At 40.2% G+C, this 27354-nt stretch overlaps 1 protein-coding gene across 1 annotated transcript; it reads left to right on the forward strand.

Annotated features, from left to right (window-relative positions):
* The first annotated feature begins 547 nt into the window (after nt 1-547).
* Nucleotides 548-26484, forward strand: LOC101268279 (cytochrome P450 78A5-like). Its single transcript, XM_004239161.5, has 2 exons — nt 548-1624; nt 25726-26484. The coding sequence occupies exons 1-2, from the start codon at nt 692-694 to the stop codon at nt 26329-26331; spliced, it is 1539 nt and encodes a 512-aa protein (XP_004239209.2). The 5' UTR covers nt 548-691; the 3' UTR covers nt 26332-26484.
* The last annotated feature ends 870 nt before the right edge of the window (nt 26485-27354 follow it).

The raw sequence follows: 27354 nt of genomic DNA on the forward strand, positions 1-27354 counted from the left end.
GAACTCATAACATAAACACTATATTTATTCTGTTATGATATTTGATGTTGTTATTCTCTTCTTATTGCTATTTAGCGTGAATATTATTCTGAGTGAGAATTTTATTATTTTTTTTTGTTTTAATATTTGGTGCTTTTTTTTTATTGCTTTTCCATCAGGTGTTTGGAGCCCACTTTGAAGCTTTGATTAAATTTGGATAGCGGTCTGCAGGGCTTATTCGGAGGTGGCGCTCCCAACGTGTTTTTCTCCATACCCAAAGCTCGAACCTAAGACCTCGAATTAAGAGTGAAACAGTCCATATCGAGGTGCCATTGTTACTATCTTTATCATTGCTATCTGGTATGAGATTATCATTTTTCCAATAGGGGGAGGAGGGGCAAGGAACTATGTGACCTATACAAAGTGATACCACCCACAAAATCTCTGTGAGTGTCAATTCTATTCTTTTGTAAGTATCAATGATTAATTAATTATCATTTGTTATCATTGTCGAAAGAAAAAGGTTCCTTAACCAGGGTTAAGCAAAAGAAACCAAATAATTAACCAAACTTAATTATTACTTTCCACTTACCCTATATATACTAATCATTCCACATGCAATCCTCTCACGACAAACAAGATTCCATTTCCAGTATTTTAGTTATTTTAGTTGTACACCTTTTACATTTTTAAGTCCCAAAATTAATTAAACATGAAGCTCTTCATGCTAGCCCTCTTCATCTTAGTTATTTTTTACTATGCTTATCCATGGCCTTTCACTCTTGCAACTCTCCTCTTCTCCCTCCTACTTAATTTCCTCTTGAACTATTGGCTAGTGCCCGGAGGGTTTGCATGGAGAAACTATACTTACTATCATCGAAACCCTAATAAACTTCATGGTCCTTTTTCTTGGCCCTTTTTGGGATTTCTACCTCAAATGGGGTCGTGTGCTCACCGGAAACTAGCCAAGATTGCTTCATCATTAGGCTCAACTCGATTAATGACTATAAGCCTTGGTGCTAATCAAGTTATCATTAGTAGCCACCCTGACACTGCAAAGGAAATTCTATGGAGTGCTTCATTTTCTAGCCGTCCCTTGAAGGAATCAACCAAACTTCTCATGTTTGAAAGAGCCATTGGTTTTGCTCCCTATGGGAGTTATTGGCGAAACCTAAGAAGAATTGCAACGAATCACATGTTTTCTCCTAGGAGAATTTCATGTTTTGAGAGTCTTCGACAACTTATAGCTGATAAAATGATAGGAGAAGTTGTCAAGGAGATGAATGAGAGTGGTTTTATTGAGATTAGAGGGTTGTTGAGACAAGGGTCTTTGAGTAATATCCTTGAAAGTGTATTTGGGAGTAGTTTAGGGTTAGAAGGTGAGAGGTTAGGGTTAATGGTAAAGGAAGGATATGAATTGATTGGAGAATTTAATTGGTCAGATTATTTTCCTCTAGACTTTTGGGGTACTAAGAGAAGGTGTTATAAGTTGGGAGCTCAAGTGAATGAAGTAGTTGGTGAAATAATGAAAAAAAGGAGAAGAGAGGGAGAATTAGTAAATATGAAAAATGACTTTCTTAGTGTTTTGCTATCTTTGGCAAAAGAAGATCAACTTAAAGATGAAGATATGGTGGCTATTTTGTGGGTAAGGATTACTTCTGCCTCTTTCAATTTTGAATTTAACTTTTTTCTATATCCTCTGTCTCAAAATAAATGTCATCTTAATAAAATCAAATTTATTAAATAAGTACGGTAGGTAATTTATTAAAATATCCCTAGTTAATATATGTTTCTTCCAAAATTGAAAATTAGTAATTAAATGGAGTAGAAAGGTATAGTTGAAAAACTATAAGATGATACTTATTTTGGAACAAATTTCTTTTTGCTAAGATAACCTTTTATTTTAGGGCGTAGAAAATAACACTCTCTCCGTCTCAATTTAAACAAGTTTATTTTTACTGTTAATTTTCATATATTTTTAAATTATTTTGAATTGTCAATTATTGTGACTTATAGTATTTTTTACGTAGCTTACAAATATATAAATTTCATTTAAAAACAAAATAGAAGATTCCACAACGATTTGACTCTCGAAAAACCAAAAATATAAATTAAAATAAAACGAGTATTTTCTAATAATAAAAAATATTGTCAACTCGTTGAACATATCTAGAGTATATAATAATTAAAACTAGGTTGATAGTTAAGATTCGTGGATAATTTAAAGTGAAATGACTCATTATTAAAAGTTAACTTTGTTTTATTTAAAAATTACTATTAACTATTTTTTGGTTTAAAAATGAAAAAATATTGATTAGGTTTCAAAAAATCAATTAATCTTATTATTTAAGAAAAATTGACTTTTCGAATTACGGAGTCGCCACTTGATTTTGATAAAATCAAGAAAAATTTCAAAAGATTTAAAACAGATTAAAATCAATTGAAAAAACAAAGGTTCGAAGTTCAATGTACATCCCGAGAAGGTATTAGGCCCTCGGGATGTCCGCTAACTTGCGGTTGACCGGCGATTTGACTAAATGACTATTAAAAATAAATGGTTAACTAAATAAAAAGAAATTCGCTTTAATATTTTTTATTTTCATTGTTATTATTTTTATTTATTTCTAAAGGGAGATATTTTGAGGGAATTAATTTAAGGAAAACTAAATTATGATAAAAGTAAGTAAAACAAAAATAATAAAATTTAAATAATGAAAAATGGCCACCCCTTTAGGAGATTTTTTTTTTAAAAAAAAAAAAAATTCTACCAAGATATTAAATAATTCAAACAAATAAATAATAGAGAAAGAAATATTTGAACTTGGGCTTGATTGCCCAAATTCATTCAATTGGGCTTTGGCCCACCTGTCCTAATCTATTTACTTAGATTTGGGCCTTCTTTAAAACCTGCAGAAAAAAAAATGGCCTTTGGGCCTGTTAATAAAGGGGGGGGGGGGCTGAAGGGCCCTGGCCCAATCCTGAAAAAGAATCACAAAGTATACACAAGTGTATACATGCTGTATACAGCATATATTTGACCCATTTGGACCTCTCAAGCCCCGCACCTATTTGAATATATATTTTTCGCTACTTTTCCCTGTATTGCCCTGCGTATTTGTACCTGTACAATTTTTAAAACTTACTTAACAAATGTATATCGTCGCCCGATAATGTATACTAATGTATACGGGCTGCACCCTACGTCCGCATTGTTTGCCTAATTCCGAATTTTAATTAGAATAGGCGTCCCTCTACGTTCCCCTGCCAATCACATTTTTTACACATATTTATATTATATCGTGTCTGTATATCAGTGTATACAGACTGTATATCAGCCTGTTTTTCGACTTTCGAGAGTTTAAAGTCCCTTTCCAGAAGCATATTTTCACTTCCATCAACCCAGATTTTGGATTAGGCCTCCTGTGCACATTTCAAACTGTATATCAGTGTATTACGGATGTATACAGCTGGTATACAGCTTCTCAAATCTGCAAAACTTGCTTTCCAGCACTGAAGCTGCTGGTTTTCCGACCTGCAAATTAATTTCCAGCAGCTCTCTTCTTTTGTTCAACCTGTACGCCAGTTTTGAGGGGGTCTACGACTCGAAGAATATGTTTTGAGCCTTTACGGCTCCACGAGAGAATGCAACGAGTTGGAGTAGAATCCATAAGGATTCGAGAGGAGTTTCACATGCGATAAAATAGAAGTAAGTTAACATGTGAACGATGACGTAAACCAGATGTATTTTGAATGAAACGCAAATAAAAGAAACACATATAACTTTAGAGAAGGCCGAATGAAACCCAAACTAAGAAAATTGATCAAAGCTAAGGAAGCAAACTAAGCCTAAACAATAGCAACTCATGTTTGTCATTAAGCAAATTTATCACTAAAGCATGCAGTGAATGAACATGGATCATTAAATTCAGGCATACAAAGGCCATTAATTAGTCGAATAGCTACCAACACAAACGATAAAATGCATACCCGAGGACCTCACTGAGAATAGCACTATGAACTAGAGGGATAAAAGGTCCATTTTAAAGTGAGATAGCATGAATGAATCCAAGCAAACGACAAAACGTACAACACTATTTGGCAACTAGAATTTGAACTACCAACAAACCATATTTCAGACGAAACGAGATAAGAACTAAATTAAGATCGAACCATACAATTTCAAGAAGCACAAATCGAAGTGTACCCCTCCCCTACGCACTTAGAAACTCAAACTATTCCAAAGGGAAAAACACATTATAGCTCCATAGGGAATTCTTAGAAGAAGAAAGAAAGACAAACTTAAACAAGACTTGAACCAAGATTTGTATTCTATCAGGCAACGAAATCTTATGCTAAGGCAATAACCCATGATGAACAGAAGGGTAACAAAGCTTACATAACAACAATGACGTAGTAGGGAACATCATAGGCATTTGAGACATAATGCAAATCGACGCTAGAAATCGAATCCGATACTTTAAATGCAAATCACAATGAAATCCATAACCCATCAATCAACAAGAAACCTCAATACTGGACACATTTACAGTAGAAGCAAACCAAAGTCGAACTCGAATCGATGAATTAAACAAAGCTTAACTGAGATAAATTAACATAAGCATAAACTGTATTTACCTTTTCGAAAGCAGCGAGCGGAAACGACGAGCAAGATAGCAAGCTTCCACCACCGAAATGAACTCCAAACGGTTCCAAAGGCGAATCAACAAGCAGAAGAAACAGAATCGCGGCTTTCAATCTCCTTGAAGTCTCTTTCTTAAGTATTCACACGTAAATGTATATGATTGATGATTTCTAGCCTTAAGGTAGAGAAAAGTTCTCAAAAAAAATCCCCCTGTGACTGAAAAATCGAGGGTATTTAGAGGGGGACGCTAGGCTTCCTCTTTGAATTCGAAATTCGAAATTCCCTTGGGTCAAACCCATTGCGTGTTGGCGAGAGTGACCGTGACGTCTTGCGTGTCGCAGACCTGCGTGACAGCGGCAGGAATGGGTCTCTGCCATTCCGTCTCGTTCACGCGAAGGGGAAGGGAGAAGAGTGTGGGGAGTGACGCGGGGTTGTTGGCGAGTCGCGTCTGAGTTTTCTGGATTTCTGTCGAGAGGGGAAGGAGAGAGCGAGCGTGGGGGAGACGCGGGAAGGAGAGGGAAGGAGAGGAGAGAGGACGAGAGTGCGAGAGCGTGGGGAGAGACGCGATGGGGGAGAGATCGCGTCTATTTTTCGCTGGGTTGTTGGGGGTTCTGAGAATTGCGCGATTTCAGGGGAATTTGTCGCGTTTCTTTCTGGGAATTATTGGCTGTGTTCTGTTTCTAGAAAAGGGGCGTGAGGAAGGGGGAAGAGGGAAGGGGAGCTGGGTCGGAGCGGGTCAGGAGATTTGGGGCTGGGTCGGGTAGGAAATTAGGGGGTTTGGGTTGGGTTAAAATTAAAGGGAGATGGGCCTGAGGTGTAATTGGGTTGGGAATAAGAGTGGGCTGATGGGTAAAGGAATGGGTTTAAGATATACATATATACATATACATATATGTATATACATATATGTATATATGTACATATATTTATTTTCGCAAGGTTTATAAAACTAACTAACTCATACCGACGCGGGTCAAAATTGGGTGTCAACAACTGTCCCTCATTTTACTTGGGTGGATGCAAGCAACTCGAGGAAAATGAAGTTGACCGAACCAATTTTGACCAACTCCACTCGCCTTTAGGAAGGAGGATTTGACAAAGAGTTTAGGAATTATGGCCGAACCCTTGCAAACGGGTCTCCTACATATCTCAGGCTATATGAGAATTCAGGCCACTTGTAGTTCGATAAGCTTGATTTACCGCATGATTTCAAAGAATCAAAAGCCACCTCGACACCGAATTATGAAGGTGTCGAAATGCTCGAGAATAGAATTCGAGAGCGAATGTTGGAATACAGCCGAGTTTTCAACATTGAATCTGCCTACATACCCTTAAACCTTCGGAATCAGGCTGTGTGTAGTTCGACTCGATCTTTGGAAAAGGAAAACTATTATGCTAGCTAACCTTCGGTTTTGGACGAGTGACACATTAAACGAGTATGAAAAAGAGGCTTGTAACCTCTTAGCCATGAATGTGGCGCGCTTCACACCCATAATTAAGAACTTACACGGACATAATTTCCAAATGTTTTGGCGTATTGTCACTCAGATTGGAAACTTGCTTCCGATAAAACAAACTTTCGGAAGCGAGACAGAAACTGACAGAACTAGAGAAAACCCGTATGCCTCGAGAGGGTGGTTCGATTGTGGTGGAAGTCGCTCCTCTGCTCGCGTCCTAAGAGTTTGACACTCCTCTTTGGACTGTGTCCCAGTTCGCTGCTAAGAAAAAGTTCCACGTTGTGCTGCATCCCTTTTGATGTCGTCCGCACCTGTGGTTTTTGGAGAATTCATCCTTTTGGATGCTCTCGACAAAGACTGAGATAAAACTCGTCAGCTTAAAAAATGCAATTAGGATGGGAGACAGTGTCTTTTACCATGTCGACACTTCATTGTTCTCCTCCATGTTCGACGTCGACTCCATCGGTCTGACGTCCAGCATATAAAGCTTATGCCTTGTGTTTTGCAATATCATCTTCAATGTATTCCATACTTGATGTCGAAATAAATAAATAAATGCTGATGCGATATTGATGTTTCTTTTGTTGTCATCTTCGATGCTCTCCATGATGTTTATTTTTTATAAGAAATAACATAATGCAGTCGAGGCCAATGGATAAGTATTGCTCTTTCTTTATCCAAGTACGTCTTCTTGCGGGTCATGAATATCTTCTCGCGATACGTAAATTCCTGCGAGATATGAATCTTCTCGCGATGCATAACTTTCAGCGAAGAATAAAATCTTCTTGCGATGTGCAAATTTTGACGAGGCATGAATTCTTCTCGTCGTGCATAAATTTTGACGAGACATGAAATCTTCTCGTCGTGCATAATTATTGACTCGCGATGCATGATTTCCGCGATGCATGATTCCGCGATGCATGAATTCCAGCGAGGCATAAATTCTTCTCGCGATGTATAAATTTTGACGAGGCATGAAATCTTCTCGTCATGCATGATTATTAACTCGCGATGCATGATTTCCGCGATGCATGATTCCGCGATGCATGATTCCGCGATGCATGAATTCCAGCGAGGCATAAATTCTTCTCGCGATGTATAGATTTTGACGAGGCATGAAATCTTCTCGTCATGCATGATTATTGACTCGCGATGCATGATTTCCGCGATGCATGATTCCGCGATGCATGAATTCCAGCGAGGCATAAATTCTTCTCGCGATGTATAAATTTCGACGAGGCATGAAATCTTCTCGTCATGCATGATTATTGACTCGCGATGCATGATTTCCGCGATGCATGATTCCGCGATGCATGAATTCCAGCGAGGCATAAATTCTTCTCGCGATGTATAGATTTTGACGAGGCATGAAATCTTCTCGTCATGCATGATTATTGACTCGCGATGCATGATTTCCGCGATGCATGATTCCGCGATGCATGAATTCCAGCGAGGCATAAATTCTTCTCGCGATGTATAAATTTTGACGAGGCATGAAATCTTCTCGTCATGCATGATTATTGACTCGCGATGCATGATTTCCGCGATGCATGATTCCGCGATGCATGAATTCCAGCGAGGCATAAATTCTTCTCGCGATGTATAGATTTTGACGAGGCATGAAATCTTCTCGTCATGCATGATTATTGACTCGCGATGCATGATTTCCGCGATGCATGATTCCACGATGCATGAATTCCAGCGAGGCATAAATTCTTCTCGCGATGTATAAATTTTGACGAGGCATGAAATCTTCTCGTCATGCATGATTATTGACTCGCGATGCATGATTTCCGCGATGCATGATTCCGCGATGCATGAATTCCAGCGAGGCATAAATTCTTCTCGCGATGTATAGATTTTGACGAGGCATGAAATCTTCTCGTCATGCATGATTATTGACTCGCGATGCATGATTTTCGCGATGCATGATTCCGCGATGCATGAATTCCAGCGAGGCATAAATTCTTCTCGCGATGTATAAATTTCGACGAGGCATGAAATCTTCTCGTCATGCATGATTATTTATATTGCCCCCGTGAATAGTAACAGCAAGACGACCTCCAAATAATATATCGACTTGATCGATAATGATAAAAATAATAATTGCATAGCTGTCTCTTCTGAGGTAATGCATTGTCTTGATCGACAATAATCATCTTGTTTTGATAACGCAATGCAAATAGCGTCTTCTATAGAAATCGTGAAATCTTTGCTGAGATTCCCTTTTGATCCACCTTTGAATCTGGCCAGGCACTTTGTAAATTTCATGTATTGGGGAATGGCTTGAAATAAACAAACACATTCACAAGCATCTTGGCATAAAGATACGAAATGCTTCTTGCTTTCAATAAAATCACCGGCTTTGGAGATAGTCTTCTCCTTCTCCATATTCATCAGTCGGAAGAATTCGGTCGATTTCGAAGTGAAGCTATAAACCTGCATCCACAGAAAAATTGTCAGTTTTAAACATACTGATCTGTGTCGATCCCTTCGATTGTTTGCTCCTTGTCTTGACGTCCTCGGTTGATTTCCCGATTTCCCGACTTTTGATAGATAAGAAAATATCTTATGCCAAAACAGATGAAATATAATGGGGAAAATTTTTTTTTAAGAGAAGCAAGAAATTTTTTAAGAAATAGTATCTCGAAAAAGTCAATGCCAAGTCATGTCATGTCAGGCTTAACGAGCTTTTTTGAGTCCGACGCTTGTCGAATGAATTTCAGAGGCATTCCGGACTCGTGGGGAAGTCCCATGACGAAATTTTGAGGCCATCCTCAAAATTTCTGTCCCAGTTTAGTATCTTGCTCATCTTTCCATTGCAACCGAACAGATCTCAGAATTTTGAGATCTTCTCAAAAATTTTGTCCCAGTCGCAAACTCGAAATGTCTTTAGTTTGATCCGCTGAGGAGAAGGTTCCTTTTGGAGAATTTTTGAGTCCCTCTCAAAAATTCTGTCCCAGTTTCTATTGTAGAAGGGGGGAAATAGAAATCTTACGAGAGATATGACCGAGCCCTTGTGGCGCCTACGTATCCCGTTGAGGCAGGAATCAGGTCAAACGTAGTTCCCCTTTAAAGGTTAACAAGAATAAAATTTACAAAGAAACCGACCGAAGCCGACAAAGGCCGCCTACGTATCTCATTCTTGAGAATTCAGGTCGAACGTAGTTCAGGTCGTAGAATTTGGTCTTCTGTTTTGACTTGTTAAAGAAGTCTTACTTCAAATGAAATTTTGAGATCCTCTCAAAAATTCTGTCCCAGTTTCCATTATGGAGAGAAATGGAAATCTTCTGGGTATATGACCGAGCCGTTGTGGCGCCTACGTATCCCGTTGAGGCAGGAATCAGGTCAAACGTAGTTCCAACACAAGGAATAATCAAGGGGAATAAATGGGGTGACCGAAGCCGACATAGGCCGCCTACGTATCTCGTTCTCGAGAATTCAGGTCAGACGTAGTTCATTACAAGAGGGATAAGAATTCAAATTCGAACAAATACAAGCAAACAGAAGATTACAAGTAAATGATGGGAAATGCAAAACGAACTTCACGCGTAATATCTCTTGACAGCATCTGAGTTGATAGGTTTGGGCCACACAGCGCCATCCATCTCTGACAAGACTAAAGCACCTCCAGATAGTACTTTGCGGACCATGTAAGGACCTTGCCAGTTTGGTGCGAACTTTCCTTTGTACTCGTCTTGATGAGGAAAAATACGCTTAAGAACCAACTGACCAACTTCAAAATTTCTGGCTCTTACTCTTTTGTGAAAAGCGCGAGTCATTCTTTGTCTATACAACTGGCCATGGCAAACAGCAACCATCCTCTTTTCATCAATCAAGGCTAGTTGATCAATCCGTTTGCTAACCCACTCAGCATTACTTAGCTCAGCTTCTTGGATGATCCTCAGTGACGGTATCTCGACTTCAACAGGTACGACTGCTTCTGTTCCGTATACTAGCAAGTATGGAGTAGCCCCAGTTGATGTTCTGACCGTCGTTCGATAACCCAGTAGAGCATATGGCAACATTTCATGCCAACCCCGCTGCTTGTCAATCATTTTCCTCAGAATCTTCTTGATGTTCTTGTTGGCGGCCTCTACAGCTCCGTTCATTTGAGGGCGATAAGCAGTTGACCTTCGGTGGATAATCTTAAATTGTTCACATATCTCTTTCATCAGATGGCTGTTGAGATTTGCACCGTTATCAGTGATGATGGATTCTGGAACTCCAAATCGGCAGATCAAATTGTTGCGGACAAAGTCGGCCACCACTTTCTTGGTTACCGATTTATAAGAGGCTGCTTCCACCCATTTGGTGAAATAATCGATGGCAACCAAAATAAATCTGTGTCCATTGGAAGCGGCCGGTTCTATAGGACCGATGACATCCATTCCCCAAGCTACAAATGGCCAAGGTGAACTCATAGCATTGAGTTCGTGAGGTGGCACCCTTATCAAATCTCCGTGCACTTGACATTTATGGCATTTTTGCACGAATTTGCAACAGTCGTTCTCCATAGTCATCCAGAAGTAACCGGCTCGAAGGACTTTTCTTGCCAAGGTAAGCCCGTTCATATGTGTGCCACAGACTCCAGCATGTATCTGTTCAATAAGCCTCACGGCTTCAGCAGCATCCACGCATCTCAAAAGACCCAAATCTGGAGTCCTCCTGTAAAGGACTTCTCCATTCAAAAAGAAATTGAGAGCCATACGACGTATCGACTTCTTTTGATTAGATGTGGCGTCTTCTGGATATGTCCCAGACTCCAAGTACCTCTTTATGTCGAAATACCAAGGCAAACCATCTGGTTCTGATTCCACGTGTGAACAATGGACTGGATGCTCCTTCAAATCTATATCCAGCGGGTCGATGTAATCAATATCCGGATGTTTGATCATTGAAGCGATGGTGGCAAGAGCATCAGCTAATTCATTCTGTATTCGGGGAGTATGTCTGAACTCGATCCTGCGAAACCTTTTACACAGGTTTTGCACATATTGTACATAAGGTACAATCTTTGGGTTCTTCACAGCCCATTCTCCTTGAACCTGATGGATCAAGAGGTCTGAATCTCCAATAACCAGTAACTCGTAAACATTCATGTCAACGGCCATTTTCAAACCGAGAATGCAAGATTCATACTCAGCCATGTTGTTTGTGCAGTTGAACCGTAGCTTAGCCGCCATAGGATAGTGCTGACCAGATTCTGATACCAAGACTGCTCCAACACCTTTACCCTGGTGATTCACCGCTCCATCGAAGAATAATCTCCAACCTGGATAAACTTCAGAGATATCTTCACCCACAAATGACACTTCTTCATCGTGAAAATATGTCTTGAGAGGTTCATACTCTTCATCAACGGGATTTTCCGCAAGATGATCAGCCAAAGCTTGTGCTTTTATTGCCTTCTGAGTCACGTATACGATGTCAAACTCACTCAACAGCATTTGCCATTTAGCCAGCTTCCCGGTCGGCATCGCTTTCTGGAAAATATACTTTAACGGATCCATCCTGGAGATAAGATATGTAGTATACGACGACAGGTAGTGCCTCAGCTTCTGGGCAAGCCATGTCAGAGCACAGCATGTTCTTTCCAGCAAAGTGTAACGAGACTCGTACGGAGTAAACTTCTTGCTGATGTAGTAGATAGCCTTTTCCTTCTTCCCTGTCTCGTCGTGTTGACCAAGTACACATCCAAAGGCGTTATCCGAGATAGACAAATATAGCAACAAAGGACTCCCTTCTCGCGGAGGAACCAATACTGGTGGGTTAGACAAGTAGCTCTTGATAGCGTCGAAAGCGGTCTGGCACTCCTCAGTCCACTTAGTTGGGGCATCTTTCTTCAGCAACTTGAAGATAGGCTCACATACCACCGTCGATTGTGCTATAAACCGACTGATATAGTTTAACCTCCCTAAGAAGCTCATCACCTCTTTTTTCGTCTTAGGCGGAGGTAACTCCTGAATTGCTTTGATCTTGGAAGGGTCGAGCTCAATACCTCTTCTGCTGACTATAAACCCTAACAATTTCCCAGCTGGGACTCCAAAAGCACACTTGGCGGGATTTAGCTTCAAGTTGTACCTACGCAAACGTTCAAAGAATTTTCGCAGGTGTGTCAAATGATCCGAACTCTCGCGGGATTTAATTATGACGTCGTCCACGTACACTTCAATTTCCTTGTGAATCATGTCGTGGAAGATAGTCGTCATGGCTCTCATGTAAGTGGCACCGGCGTTTTTGAGCCCAAACGGCATCACCCTGTAGTGATATACCCCCCAAGGTGTGATGAAGGCCGTTTTCTCCGCGTCTTCTTCATCCATCAGAATCTGGTGATAACCCGCGTAACAATCCACAAATGACTGCATCTCATGTTTGGCACAGTTATCAATCAGAATATGGATATTTGGCAACGGGAAATTATCCTTTGGACTAGCCTTGTTGAGATCTCTGTAATCAACGCAAATCCTGATTTTTCCATCTTTCTTGGCGACCGGAACGACATTCGCCAACCAGGTGGGATATTGCGTTACTTCTACCAACCGGGACTCTATCTGCTTGGTGATTTCCTCCTTAATCTTCAAACTCAACTCAGGCTTGAATTTCCGAGTCTTTTGCTTCACTGGCTCGAACCCTGGGTTGATAGGCAGCTTATGAGATACGACATCGGTACTCAGCCCCTGCATGTCACTGACCTCCCAAACAAACACATCGCTGTATTCGGCAAGCAAATGAATCAGGCTCTCCTTCTGAGTTTTATTCAGGTGAGTGCTGATCTTAACCTCTTTGACACATTCTGAATCTCCCAAATTTACCGTCTCTGTTTCCTCCAGATTCGGTTTATGTTGATTCTCGAACTGTCGAAACTCTTCTACTACATAGTCTGGTTCCCCACTTTCTTCGTCGTAGTCGTCAGCCTCGCCGTCATTTGCCTCATTTCGTTCGTTTAGCTCATGACATGACATGACGTCGGCAGGTTTGTAACTTACGTTACTGAAATCATAAACAGACAAAATTAGAAAAGTAAAATATAACAAGCAATCGAATAAACAAAGTCAAAATAAGGAGGCTTTCATTTAAATTGAATCAAGATGCAAAGTTGGGTCATGGCACAAGGCCATGTCGCCCTTTAAACAATCATAACAAAATTCAAAATCAAGAAAATGCAGAAATGGTGGGTCTCGGGCCTCTTCCGAACGACCACCGATTTTGGCATGCACAAAATAATTCCTTTCTACCCAAAAGTCCGGGACATCAGGATTGGTGTGGACGTCCAATTCTTCAGCATCTCCCCCGGTTCAGCATCGCGAAAGCCAGCTGGCTCGGCCTCTTCCTCTATGACGGCATTGATCTCCTTGAACAGGTCACAGATTCCTTCCCCGTCGTCTTCAGGCTCGGCATGCTCCCGAATTGGAAAGGAGTGATAGAGATGCGGGATCGGCTTAGTCAACTCTTGATCCCTTCTCCTCTTCATCTTCATATCATCATCTGTGGGGATGTACCCCAAACCATACTTTGATCCCTGAGCAAGGACCGGAACAGGCTCAATAATTCCTTGGGAATCTCTTCCCAATCCGAAACCTGGCTCGAACCCATTTTGCAGCATCACCGTGGCTATCATTTTGTACACGGTTGGCATGGAGTTGAGGGCCAAATCTTCGTTGGTGGCATTCACCAGCTCCACCGTGTAAAAGTCTGCGCCTTGCGGCATCTCATCAATGACCGACACCTGCTTGCCCGAGCGACTTCCCTCGCCGTGAATCACTAACTCTTCATTTTTCCACACAAGCTTCATCATCTGATGGAGAGTAGAGGGGACGGCTCCAGCCATATGGATAAACGGCCTTCCCAAAAGAAGGTTGTAGCTAGTGTCTATGTCCAATACTTGGAATTGCGCACTAAACTCTGCGGGGCCCATTTGAAGGGTCAAAGTCACAGCCCCTAAGGTGTCTCTTTGCACACCATCAAATGCCCTTACATTGACCTGATTCTGCTCCAGTTTCCCAAGGTCAAAATTTAGTTGCCTCAACGTCGTCAATGGGCAAATATTCAAACCGGACCCATCATCTACCAAAACACAGTTGACAACCTTTCCCCGACATATCACGGTAATGTGTAGGGCTTTGTTGTGGGATCTTCCTTCGACTGGCAACTCATCGTCACAAAAGCTGATCCGGTGCCCCTGAATGACTTGATGAATCATAGCGGCCACGTTATCACTACTTGTACCTGAGGGTACGTATGTATCATCAAGAGCTTTCATTAAGGCTTGCCTGTGGGACTGAGAGCTCATCAGCAGGGCCCACACGGAGATCTGAGCCGGAGTCTTCTCTAAATGTTTGACGATAGAATAGTCCTTCGGTTGCATCCTTCTCCAAAATTCCTCTGCTTCCCCCTCGCTTATCGGCCTCTTAGCATGGTCCTTCTTCTGTCCTCCGAGAGCAAGCTCATCAGGAGTGTAGCACCTTCCGGACCTGGTCATGCCTTGGGCCACGGCAGTTTCAATGACAAATTTGGGCTTAACGAGGGTTTTCGAAGGCACCAAGGCAACAGCCTTTGCAGGTGTCAGAATAACAAACTTCCTCCTTTCTTTGACGCTTAAAGAAGCGACAGCCCTTTCCAAGTCCTCATGCATAATAGGGGTAATCATCTTTGTTCCACACCCGTCTTCATCCGTTTCAATCATATTAAGGTTGTCACCTCCATGATTCGGCAACGGATTCGTGTTGACGTTTGGCACTGCCGGTTGAAGAGAAACTACCTCCTGATCGATCAGGTCTTGGATTTTGTGCTTGAGGTTGATGCAATCTTCCGTGTCATGTCCAACACTGTTGGAATGATAAGCACACCTTTGATCTGGCCTGTAGAACTTCGAGTTAACATCCCCGGGTTTGGGCCCCACAGGGTGGATGTATCCATCTGCGGCTAGCCTCTCAAATAGTTTGGTCCGGCTTTCAGCAAGTGTGGTAAAGTTCCTTGAAGGCCTTTTTTCAAATCTCGGACGGGAATTATCATAACCGCTTTGCCGAGGGGGAGGCACCCGCTGATAATTTTGGGTATTTGTACGAGGAGCTTGGCTCCGGGGATAAGGGTTTGCCTGGAAATTTGGCATTGGAGCTTGGTAATTCGGGAGGGGGTCCTGGTATAATGGAGCTCGGACTTGATAAGTGGGCGGAGGTGGTCGGTAGCTCGACTGTACGTTGGCACAGTCGGGAGCAATATTCTGATAAGGGGATGGGATCGGGTATGGTTGAGGGTAATTTGGGAATATGGGAGAAAAATTTTGGAGATTGGAGGGTGGACCTTGGTACGACGAAATTTGAGCATTCTGATAGGTGGGGACAGTATTGTGGTTATTAGGATGATTGGATTGTGGGTAGTAGGATCGGTGAGACTTTGGGGAAGGCCTGGAACGATCTTGGGAATGTGACGGGTTTCTAGGGGTTTTTCTTTCCCCATACGAGACAGCGGCAACTTCCTCTCTTCGCTTTCTTATCAATCCTGAAGACCCAGGCGACGCAGATACACGGGCTATCTTCCCCGATTTTAGACCATCTTCGATAGTCTCACCAACTTTGACTATCTCAGCGAATTTAGCTCCGACCAGCAACATGATTCGATCATAGTACTCAGGCTCCTGTACCCGCACGAACACTTCCACAATCTCTTTCTCGGTCATGGGTGGCCTTACCCTCGCCGCTTCTTTCCTCCACCTATAGGCAAATTCCCTATAGCTTTCAGTTGGTTTCTGCTTTATCTTCTCTAGAGAATACCGATCGGGCACTATTTCAACATTGTAGGCGAATCGGTCAATGAAGTCCTTAGCCAATGCATTCCAACTGGGCCACTGCCTGGTTTCATGTGAAGTAAACCACTCGAGGGCCTCCCCACACAGACTTCGGCTGAAAAGCCGCATCAACAAGGCCTCATCCCTGCCAACTCCCACGAGCTGGTCACAATACGCTCTCAAATGCGCCATAGGATTGCCTGCTCCTCCGAAGGTGTCAAACTTCGGAATTTTAAAACCTTCGGGAAGGTTCAAATCTGGATGGATGCACAATTCTGCGTAGCTAAGTCCGACGGCGTCTGGGATGCACTGCAGCTCTTTCATAGCCCTTTTGATTTCTTCCTTTATATCGATCTTCACTTCTTCTTTCGCCTTCCATTCTCTTTCCTGTTCTTCATAGTGATCCAACTCAGAACCGTGCAGCTCGTGCTCGGCAGGAACGGGAACTTGGAAGGTGGCTCTTTTGGGGAGGGGTGGAGCTATAGAGGGACTTGGAACGTTTTGGGCGGTCTGGTAGTTTTGTGGGTAGGCCTGAGGATTGGTGTTCTGGCTCAAATGCGGATGGAATGCTTGGGTATTGAAGGCAGTTTGAGTTTGGTTTTGATTTTGTGGCGGTGGGGCAGTTTGAGTATTCTGAGGATGGGGTGGTATTTGAGGGTGGTTATTTGGAAGAGGTGAAGGAGTTTGGTAAGATGCAGAAGCGTATTGAGGGTTTTGGGTTGCGAGGTCAATCACAGACGGATTATGCACAGGTGTAGAAGGCTGGTTCTGAGTTGGATCTATGTTTGATGAAGGGAAGTAGACCGGAGGTCTTGCATCAGCAATATTAGTACCAAATCCAGGTGGAGGCGCATCCTGTCTCCGTTGCATTTCAACTTTCATTTCAGCAATCTGTTGCATCAGCTGCATGATCAATTCGTTCTGTTCCACTACAGTGGGCTGAGCCACCACAACATCAGTAAGACGCCCTTCGTCATTGTTGTCTCCCATAACTGTCTTTCCTTTGTCTGAATTTGATCGAGGGAAGGAATCTGTAGGACCTTTCGATCTGGTGAAGTAAGGATGATCTGCCAGCTTTATCGACACAGATCAATAAAAGGTACCTGAGATGTAAAAACAACTCAAAGGCAAATTTGTTAGTGCATATCCAGAGTACAAAATGCATAATATCGCACATAAAACAGATAAGCACACAAGTCGTTTTGTTTGAGGATATCTTAACCCACGAATAAGGGCGGATATATATTTTGAACAAACAGGAATTTGTTTGTTTGGAGCTATCTTGGGAAATCTGAATCACGTTGAGCTATGGTCTTCTTGCAGCTGCTTTGCGACGTCCGTTGATCTTATCTTTGTATCTCCGAAACATGGAGGAGAATGAAAATTTTCTGTGATAGGGGCCGGGCCGGGAAGGCTGCCTACGTATCTCACGAGGAGAATTCAGGCCCAACGTAGTTCGGATTTTAGGATGAAAATTTTCCATTCATTCTTTCGTTGTGATTACAAGGGAATTGAAAAACAACATTGAGATTTCTAGAAGACCACATTTGGAGATTTCTTGTCTTGTGGCTGCGTCATTCCTTTCCTTTCAGACGGTCGAAAATGGAGGCTTGTAGACGATTTCTTCTTCATCATCCTCCTCAGTCACTTTACGGTCGGGGCCACTGTTATCTGCTCCCAGATCATGGGCGAGGTATTTTCCGCCCTTTGGGTCGCTATGGGTCGCCAATTCCTCGTCGAGCGCCGCGTTTCTGTCCAACAACACAGCAGTCTCGATATCTATCTTCGCCTCTCTCGCCTTTCCTTCGTGTATCTCCAAACGAAGCAAGTTCAACCTTTTCCTTAGGCTTTCGGTTTCCATCTCAACCTCCTTCTTTCTCTTTATCTGTGACGCCAGATCTTCATCCAGGGTTGTGACCGCAGCTTTGTAGATCGCCGTGGTCACGTCTACTTTGAGTCCTTCCTCCTTAACCCTCTGAATCTCTCGAGTGACTCGCTCGATCTTTCTTCGCAATTCCTCCTCAGTGAGCTCCGTCTGGACGTTCTTGCCTTTGTCCATAGCGGTGATTCGACTTTCCTGAGATGACAGAGCGGTATTTAGGATTTATGGTATGGATTTTGTGTGAGAAACTTGAGACTCGGGAATTTTGGTCGGACATTTGTAATGTTGGCTTCTGTATACTCTTTAGGATTTTGGCTAGGAGTGGGTTTACGATATCCTCAATCAAAGCAACATAACACATAAACATTTAAACAAATATATCGTGTCCTAAACATGCATGTGACCCCTTTGTGCCAAGGGTAGGCCTAACGAATTGAAGGATGTATATGCTTTTTTAAACCCGATTATTATCCCCCACAAAATTTCATTAGTAGCATCCAAAATGTCTGATAAACATAAAACAGAAAATAGTCCTGAAAAATAAATTACAAAACAAAGTACAAATAAAACTGTCCCACGCAGGGGATGGTAAAAATCATGCCTCCTCTGATCCTTCGCCAAGTCTGGTCCTCTTGGCGATGTTGACTTCTTCCCACATGGCATATCTATTCGCCCAGAGATGATCTCTTGCCAATCGAGCTCCTTCTTGATGACTGAACCCCTCTATCGATTGAATATGTCGCTCCATGCTATCATCTAACTCTGTCATGCATTGTCTGGCCCTTCGCAGTTCTTGTTTCAATCGAGCTATGACTTTGGCATCTTCGGAATGACGACGTTGATGCTCTAATTCACTCTTATCAAACTTCTCTTGAAGGCGGTGAAGTCGGACTTGATGTTTGGCTCCAACATCGGCAATAATGTGAGGAACGTTTGGACCAGGCTCAATTGTTCCAGCGAGACTCTTTTTCAACCATTCTTTGTACTCCCTCGAACATTCTGGACGAAACCTATCTGGTACAGGCTCACCCAACACTCTTCGAGATCTCCACATCCTACGCATGTCTTCGGAAAATGCCACTCGCCCATTCTCGTGGTCAGTTACGAATTTCCTCATATCAGCAATCTGGGGCAACTCTTGCTTCCCTCCTAGTTGCCTCAGCACTCGACCGGGGGCGTATGGCCTAGTTCCTCTTAACCCAGCAAATACCAAATAAGGGACCTTTTCAGCTCGAACCACCATATTCTTAGTTACCACCAAACTATCTATCGACCATTGTACGTCTTCTTCTCTCAACCCTCGAAGCCTCGGATACCAAAAACTCTCTCCTCCAGTCTTGTTGCAACGATTATGATACAACCACCAGTCATGACTATGTAGCTCGTCGGATCGTCTAAAGGGATCTGGTTCTTTGGGGTTATGAGTCTTGATTAAATGACGCATCATCCACCACTGTAGTATCAAATTACACCCTTGAAAGAAGCGTTCTCCGTTCTGACACTTGTCTAAAGCCCTGTAGATGTCGGCCAGAATCATGGGCGCTAAAGTGTAATACTTCGTCGATGTTTTGTAATCCACTCCATAAAAAATGGCATGAGTGACCATAAATACACTAGGATGAATAGTGTATTTTGGCCCTTGGGGAAAAACCATCGTGCCGAGCAAACATATCGCAAATGCAAGGGGACGCGCCTCTTTCCATTTTTCTTTTGAGACGAACTCATCTTCATGTTTCTCATAAGCCCTTGCACGCCCAAATCGATAATATAACTTTCTGAAAGGTATATTCGGACCAGGGAGTTTGTCCATCCACTCGGCTTTAACCAATGACAATATCTCTTTAATTTTGGCGAAATCCCATGTTATAGGATTTAGGAGATCTGTATCTGGATGTCGTTTCCTTTTGTTGCACATGGCGATACTTTCATAACTGATGAGAATTTCTTCTATAGTTGGCGTCAACTCTACTTCCCCGAATCGAAAAACCATATTCTCGCTATCCCAGAATTTCACCATCGTTCCAATTAAGCCAGGCCACGCATTCATCTCTAACAACGACGGAAGATGACCTATGTGTTTCTGAACAATTCCTTTATCTTCGTTGTTCATGAACTTCCACCATACTTTGAGGAAAGGGTCAGGGACAGTAATCATTCTTGTTTTCAGAGGTTTGTGTGCCGGGTTCATCCTACAAAAATAGCGAACAAAATTTAGTCAATCCCCCACCCCGTGGACAATAAAGCGTTTTTAAAATGCATATACATCCTTCAATAAACACATAAACATGATTGTCCGTTTTTGGCAATTTAGGCCAAATAGACACAAGGTGGGCTTCTAATGGGCCCAACACGCCTTGGGCGTTGGGTCGTCTTAGTTCAAATGCTCTTACGTTCGGGATTTTGGCTCGGCTCTACGCTAGTTGACTAAGAGTGGCTTTTGAAAGGACCGGGAACCCAAACGGACAATTTGGGTTGAAACTCGCGACAACCATTGGACGCCTGACGAACCAATAAATTGCCGCTAATTTCGAAAAAGGGTGAGTATAAAAAAGTCCGGCTGCGGTTCCGCAAACCGTCCTTGAATATACTATACATATATATTGGAAATATGCCATGAATGCAACGACAATTTATGACAAATTTAAACATATTCAGTACAAACAATATTTTAACAAAAACAGTTAGTCAAACAGTCAAATCTTATGGTTAGAACTTAATTAATCCCCAGCGGAGTCGCCATTTCTGTTTTATTTAAAAATTACTATTAACTATTTTTTGGTTTAAAAATGAAAAAATATTGACTAGGTTTCAAAAAATCAATTAATCTTATTATTTAAGAAAAATTGACTTTTCGAATTACGGAGTCGCCACTTGATTTTGATAAAATCAAGAAAAATTTCAAAAGATTTAAAACAGATTAAAATCAATTGAAAAAACAAAGGTTCGAAGTTCAATGTACATCCCGAGAAGGTATTAGGCCCTCGGGATGTCCGCTAACTTGCGGTTGACCGGCGATTTGACTAAATGACTATTAAAAATAAATGGTTAACTAAATAAAAAGAAATTCGCTTTAATATTTTTTATTTTCATTGTTATTATTTTTATTTATTTCTAAAGGGAGATATTTTGAGGGAATTAATTTAAGGAAAACTAAATTATGATAAAAGTAAGTAAAACAAAAATAATAAAATTTAAATAATGAAAAATGGCCACCCCTTTAGGAGATTTTTTTTTTTTTTTTAAAAAAATTCTACCAAGATATTAAATAATTCAAACAAATAAATAATAGAGAAAGAAATATTTGAACTTGGGCTTGATTGCCCAAATTCATTCAATTGGGCTTTGGCCCACCTGTCCTAATCTATTTACTTAGATTTGGGCCTTCTTTAAAACCTGCAGAAAAAAAAATGGCCTTTGGGCCTGTTAATAAAGGGGGGGGGGGGGGGGGGGTGAAGGGCCCTGGCCCAATCCTGAAAAAGAATCACAAAGTATACACAAGTGTATACATGCTGTATACAGCATATATTTGACCCATTTGGACCTCTCAAGCCCCGCACCTATTTGAATATATATTTTTCGCTACTTTTCCCTGTATTGCCCTGCGTATTTGTACCTGTACAATTTTTAAAACTTACTTAACAAATGTATATCGTCGCCCGATAATGTATACTAATGTATACGGGCTGCACCCTACGTCCGCATTGTTTGCCTAATTCCGAATTTTAATTAGAATAGGCGTCCCTCTACGTTCCCCTGCCAATCACATTTTTTACACATATTTATATTATATCGTGTCTGTATATCAGTGTATACAGACTGTATATCAGCCTGTTTTTCGACTTTCGAGAGTTTAAAGTCCCTTTCCAGAAGCATATTTTCACTTCCATCAACCCAGATTTTGGATTAGGCCTCCTGTGCACATTTCAAACTGTATATCAGTGTATTACGGATGTATACAGCTGGTATACAGCTTCTCAAATCTGCAAAACTTGCTTTCCAGCACTGAAGCTGCTGGTTTTCCGACCTGCAAATTAATTTCCAGCAGCTCTCTTCTTTTGTTCAACCTGTACGCCAGTTTTGAGGGGGTCTACGACTCGAAGAATATGTTTTGAGCCTTTACGGCTCCACGAGAGAATGCAACGAGTTGGAGTAGAATCCATAAGGATTCGAGAGGAGTTTCACATGCGATAAAATAGAAGTAAGTTAACATGTGAACGATGACGTAAACCAGATGTATTTTGAATGAAACGCAAATAAAAGAAACACATATAACTTTAGAGAAGGCCGAATGAAACCCAAACTAAGAAAATTGATCAAAGCTAAGGAAGCAAACTAAGCCTAAACAATAGCAACTCATGTTTGTCATTAAGCAAATTTATCACTAAAGCATGCAGTGAATGAACATGGATCATTAAATTCAGGCATACAAAGGCCATTAATTAGTCGAATAGCTACCAACACAAACGATAAAATGCATACCCGAGGACCTCACTGAGAATAGCACTATGAACTAGAGGGATAAAAGGTCCATTTTAAAGTGAGATAGCATGAATGAATCCAAGCAAACGACAAAACGTACAACACTATTTGGCAACTAGAATTTGAACTACCAACAAACCATATTTCAGACGAAACGAGATAAGAACTAAATTAAGATCGAACCATACAATTTCAAGAAGCACAAATCGAAGTGTACCCCTCCCCTACGCACTTAGAAACTCAAACTATTCCAAAGGGAAAAACACATTATAGCTCCATAGGGAATTCTTAGAAGAAGAAAGAAAGACAAACTTAAACAAGACTTGAACCAAGATTTGTATTCTATCAGGCAACGAAATCTTATGCTAAGGCAATAACCCATGATGAACAGAAGGGTAACAAAGCTTACATAACAACAATGACGTAGTAGGGAACATCATAGGCATTTGAGACATAATGCAAATCGACGCTAGAAATCGAATCCGATACTTTAAATGCAAATCACAATGAAATCCATAACCCATCAATCAACAAGAAACCTCAATACTGGACACATTTACAGTAGAAGCAAACCAAAGTCGAACTCGAATCGATGAATTAAACAAAGCTTAACTGAGATAAATTAACATAAGCATAAACTGTATTTACCTTTTCGAAAGCAGCGAGCGGAAACGACGAGCAAGATAGCAAGCTTCCACCACCGAAATGAACTCCAAACGGTTCCAAAGGCGAATCAACAAGCAGAAGAAACAGAATCGCGGCTTTCAATCTCCTTGAAGTCTCTTTCTTAAGTATTCACACGTAAATGTATATGATTGATGATTTCTAGCCTTAAGGTAGAGAAAAGTTCTCAAAAAAAATCCCCCTGTGACTGAAAAATCGAGGGTATTTAGAGGGGGACGCTAGGCTTCCTCTTTGAATTCGAAATTCGAAATTCCCTTGGGTCAAACCCATTGCGTGCTGGCGAGAGTGACCGTGACGTCTTGCGTGTCGCAGACCTGCGTGACAGCGGCAGGAATGGGTCTCTGCCATTCCGTCTCGTTCACGCGAAGGGGAAGGGAGAAGAGTGTGGGGAGTGACGCGGGGTTGTTGGCGAGTCGCGTCTGAGTTTTCTGGATTTCTGTCGAGAGGGGAAGGAGAGAGCGAGCGTGGGGGAGACGCGGGAAGGAGAGGGAAGGAGAGGAGAGAGGACGAGAGTGCGAGAGCGTGGGGAGAGACGCGATGGGGGAGAGATCGCGTCTATTTTTCGCTGGGTTGTTGGGGGTTCTGAGAATTGCGCGATTTCAGGGGAATTTGTCGCGTTTCTTTCTGGGAATTATTGGCTGTGTTCTGTTTCTGGAAAAGGGGCGTGAGGAAGGGGGAAGAGGGAAGGGGAGCTGGGTCGGAGCGGGTCAGGAGATTTGGGGCTGGGTCGGGTAGGAAATTAGGGGGTTTGGGTTGGGTTAAAATTAAAGGGAGATGGGCCTGAGGTGTAATTGGGTTGGGAATAAGAGTGGGCTGATGGGTAAAGGAATGGGTTTAAGATATACATATATACATATACATATATGTATATACATATATGTATATATGTACATATATTTATTTTCGCAAGGTTTATAAAACTAACTAACTCATACCGACGCGGGTCAAAATTGGGTGTCAACAAACTTTGTGTCAAATGGTGTCAACTACAAAATTTATTTATTTATCTTGCAATAAGTCTACTACATGTGGTGTATATATATAATATATGGTTTAGATATATGTATATAAAATAAGTTTTTCACTTTTAGTTTTTCCGGCTCCGCCAACAACGGGCTTAATTAACTCTCATAAATAGAACTTATATCATAATATGCCTTTTTTATATCAAATTATTCTTTTCATTTCCTCAATAGAACTTAAAAGTAGGGCTGTGTATTGACTGGTTCGTTTTGGTTTTGAAGTTTGTCGGATTGGCTTATTGGTTATCAGTTTGTAGAGATGCTAAACCATTATAGAACCATTAAGATATTGGTTTATCGGTTATTGGTTTATTAGTTATTGATCGTTATCGGATCGGTTATCGGTTTAACCGTTAAGATTTGACACAAGAGAAAACATTAAAAATCACTTAGAAACAAGGTGACAAACCAAATAAACCATGCACTTGAGTTCACAAGTTACATCTTGCTCAAAAGCAAACACTTTTACATTGTAGAATAATCAAGTGTTTGAGACAACCAAAAATAAAAGTAGGAAATTAAACACCTAGTTGAAGACTTTATATACAAAATGGTATAAATATAATTATTTAATTTACTATCGGGTTATCGGTTAACCCATTAACAAAAAAACTTTAAACCGTTAAGAACCAATAACCCGATAACAAAAAAAATCAAAATCAAAATCAAAACCACTAAGTCAAAAACCCAATACTATAAATAAATAATTTTTTTATCGATTTCGATTCGATTTTGAACGGCCATACTTAAAAGTATATTACGGCTTCTCTATATTATATATGTATTCGTTTCATTTTTTTAATAGAACTTATAGCATATTACGACTTCTCTATATTAAGTATTTTTTTCATTTCCTTTATAGAACTTATAGCATATTACGGCTTTTCTATATTAAAAGTATTTTTTTTTCATTTCCTCAATAAAACTTATTAGCATACTACGGCTTCTCTATATTAATATTAAGTACTTTTTCGATTCCTCAAATGCATATTTAGATTAATGATTGTTTAATTAAGTCCAATAATAGAACTTATAATTAGAAGTAAGTTTACTAGCATAGCACGGCTTCTCTATATTACATATCTTTTCATTTCCTCAAGTACATATTTAGATTAATGATTGGTTTAATTAAGTCCAATAATAGAACTTATAATTAGGAATAAGTCTATTGCATAGCATAACTTTTCTTTATTACATATTCTTTTCATTTCCTCAAGTGCATATTTAGATGGATAATTAGCTTAATTAAGTCTAATAATAGAACTTATTATTAGGAATTAGTCCATATTACGTCTTCTCTATATTATTATACACACTCTTTTTCATTTCCTGACCAAGTGTTTATTTGATAAATGGCACTTGTCATATTTAAAATTTACAAATCTAAATTAAGTTAATTTAACAATCTTCTTAATTATAGTTAAAAAATGAATTATGAAAAAAAAACTCACCAACTTTGGTAGAGTTTTTGCTCTGTAAAAATGAAATCAGTCTCTTTCTTTCTTAATTATTTTACTGTTGTTTAACTAATGTATGATCTCATTATAACTTTATCTTTGGTTTTATTTGGTCAGATAATAATAAATAAAAAATATTTAGTTTTCTAAAACAAGCGCGCATTGAGAATTGTACGACTACAACATATAACATCGATATTAACATGTTTTACTTTCCAGCAAGATGAGATCAAATATACGAGAATTTTAACAATTAATTGTATATATGTCATTACATTTGAGAAGTGTACAATGGTAAAATAAATTGAATAATTTTTTTTTTTTGACTTGATATAGGAAATGGTATTTAGAGGAACAGATACAATTGCCATTCTTGTAGAGTGGATTTTGGCAAGAATGATTTTACATCAAGATGTTCAAGAAAAAGCACAAGAAGAAATTGACACATGTGTGGGTCAAAACAGAAATGTACAAGACTCAGACATACAAAATCTTCCTTATTTGCAAGCTATAGTAAAAGAAGTTCTTAGATTACATCCACCAGGCCCACTTCTCTCTTGGGCTCGTTTAGCTATGCATGATACTTATATTGACAAGTGTTTCATTCCAGCTGGAACAACTGCAATGGTCAATATGTGGGCTATTACACATGACCCAACTATTTGGGAAGATTCATGGGCGTTCAAGCCCGAAAGATTTATTAATAAAGAAGACTTTTCAATCATGGGATCGGATCTTAGGCTTGCTCCGTTTGGATCTGGACGTCGGGTTTGTCCAGGAAGGGTACTGGGGTTAGCCACAGTGCACCTATGGATAGCTCGACTTCTTCAACGATTCAAATGGCTTCCAAATAAACCTGTTGATCTTTCAGAATGTTTGAAGCTCTCTCTTGAGATGAAGAAACCTTTAGCTTGTCGTGCACTTAATCGAAGTAGCATTTAAGTAATTCTAATCTAAATATTGGTGTTATCACTTAAAAATCATATGGATGAAAAACAAAGTCTATAGCAGCTTGAAATGTGGTTAACATGTAAATGAGTTGATATGGCCTTTGGCAAATTAAAATATGATCATGATATTTTACCTTTCTCTAAATCTAGTTTATTTCCTTGAATATACTTTATGATTGTAGAGCAAGTTCATTATTTGTGTCACAATTCGAAAATGTTTATGATGACGCCTATCATCATAACCCACAGTAGGCAAATTAAAATCAAACATGAAGAGTCAAAATTGGAGCTTAAGTCAACAAGTCGCTTCAAAAAGCCGAGTCAATCTACTTAATGGTGTTTTAATTAACAAAAATAAAAATTAGGCAAATCACATAGTATAAGAAAGAATTACTTTCTATCTCTATTCTTTCATTAATTACCAAAAATCCCTATTTTTAGTGCCTTTTGGATACTTTAATATTGCAGGCGGATACTTTAATTAATAACGGGCTGATACTTAAATTATTAAATTGTTGTTATCAGTTTACTGCGTTAAAAAGGGTTTTAAAATAGAAACAATAATTAACTCCCACAAATTACGCGTACGTTTCTCCCTTCAACCAATCAGTCGTTCATAAACCTCTAACTGATTTTTTTTTAAAAAAAATCAAATTGTGAAACCTTCTGCTTGTTCTTCGAAAAATAGTAAAAATTTAATTCAAATAATTTTGGAACGGAATTTTGTGAAGGATCGATATGAGTATTTCGATCTTGTTAAGGCATTCTGGATCATGAGAAAGTGATGTTAGATACGAGCGATACAAAAGTGATGGGATAGTGATTGGGAAATATTGCGTTCGAGAATCTTATTTCAGCAATTGCAGCTGAATTGGGTATTTGATGAATTGAAAAAAACATTGATATCATATACTTTATGATACAATTATCTGATAATATTCTTCACTTTTTATAATGTATTCGTTAATATATTAACCATAATACACTAATCAGGACCATCCCGACCGAGGGCTAA

This window comes from Solanum lycopersicum, chromosome 5 (assembly GCF_036512215.1).
Source record: "Solanum lycopersicum chromosome 5, SLM_r2.1".
In the NCBI taxonomy this organism is placed as follows: Eukaryota; Viridiplantae; Streptophyta; class Magnoliopsida; order Solanales; family Solanaceae; genus Solanum; species Solanum lycopersicum.

Bases quoted from the DNA above. Each gene is read 5' to 3' on its own strand.
- LOC101268279 (XM_004239161.5), top strand. From the start codon at position 692: ATGAAGCTCTTCATGCTAGCCCTCTTCATCTTAGTTATTTTTTACTAT. The intron at 1,625-25,725 runs GTAAGGATTACT...GACTTGATATAG, and splicing joins ATATGGTGGCTATTTTGTGG to GAAATGGTATTTAGAGGAAC.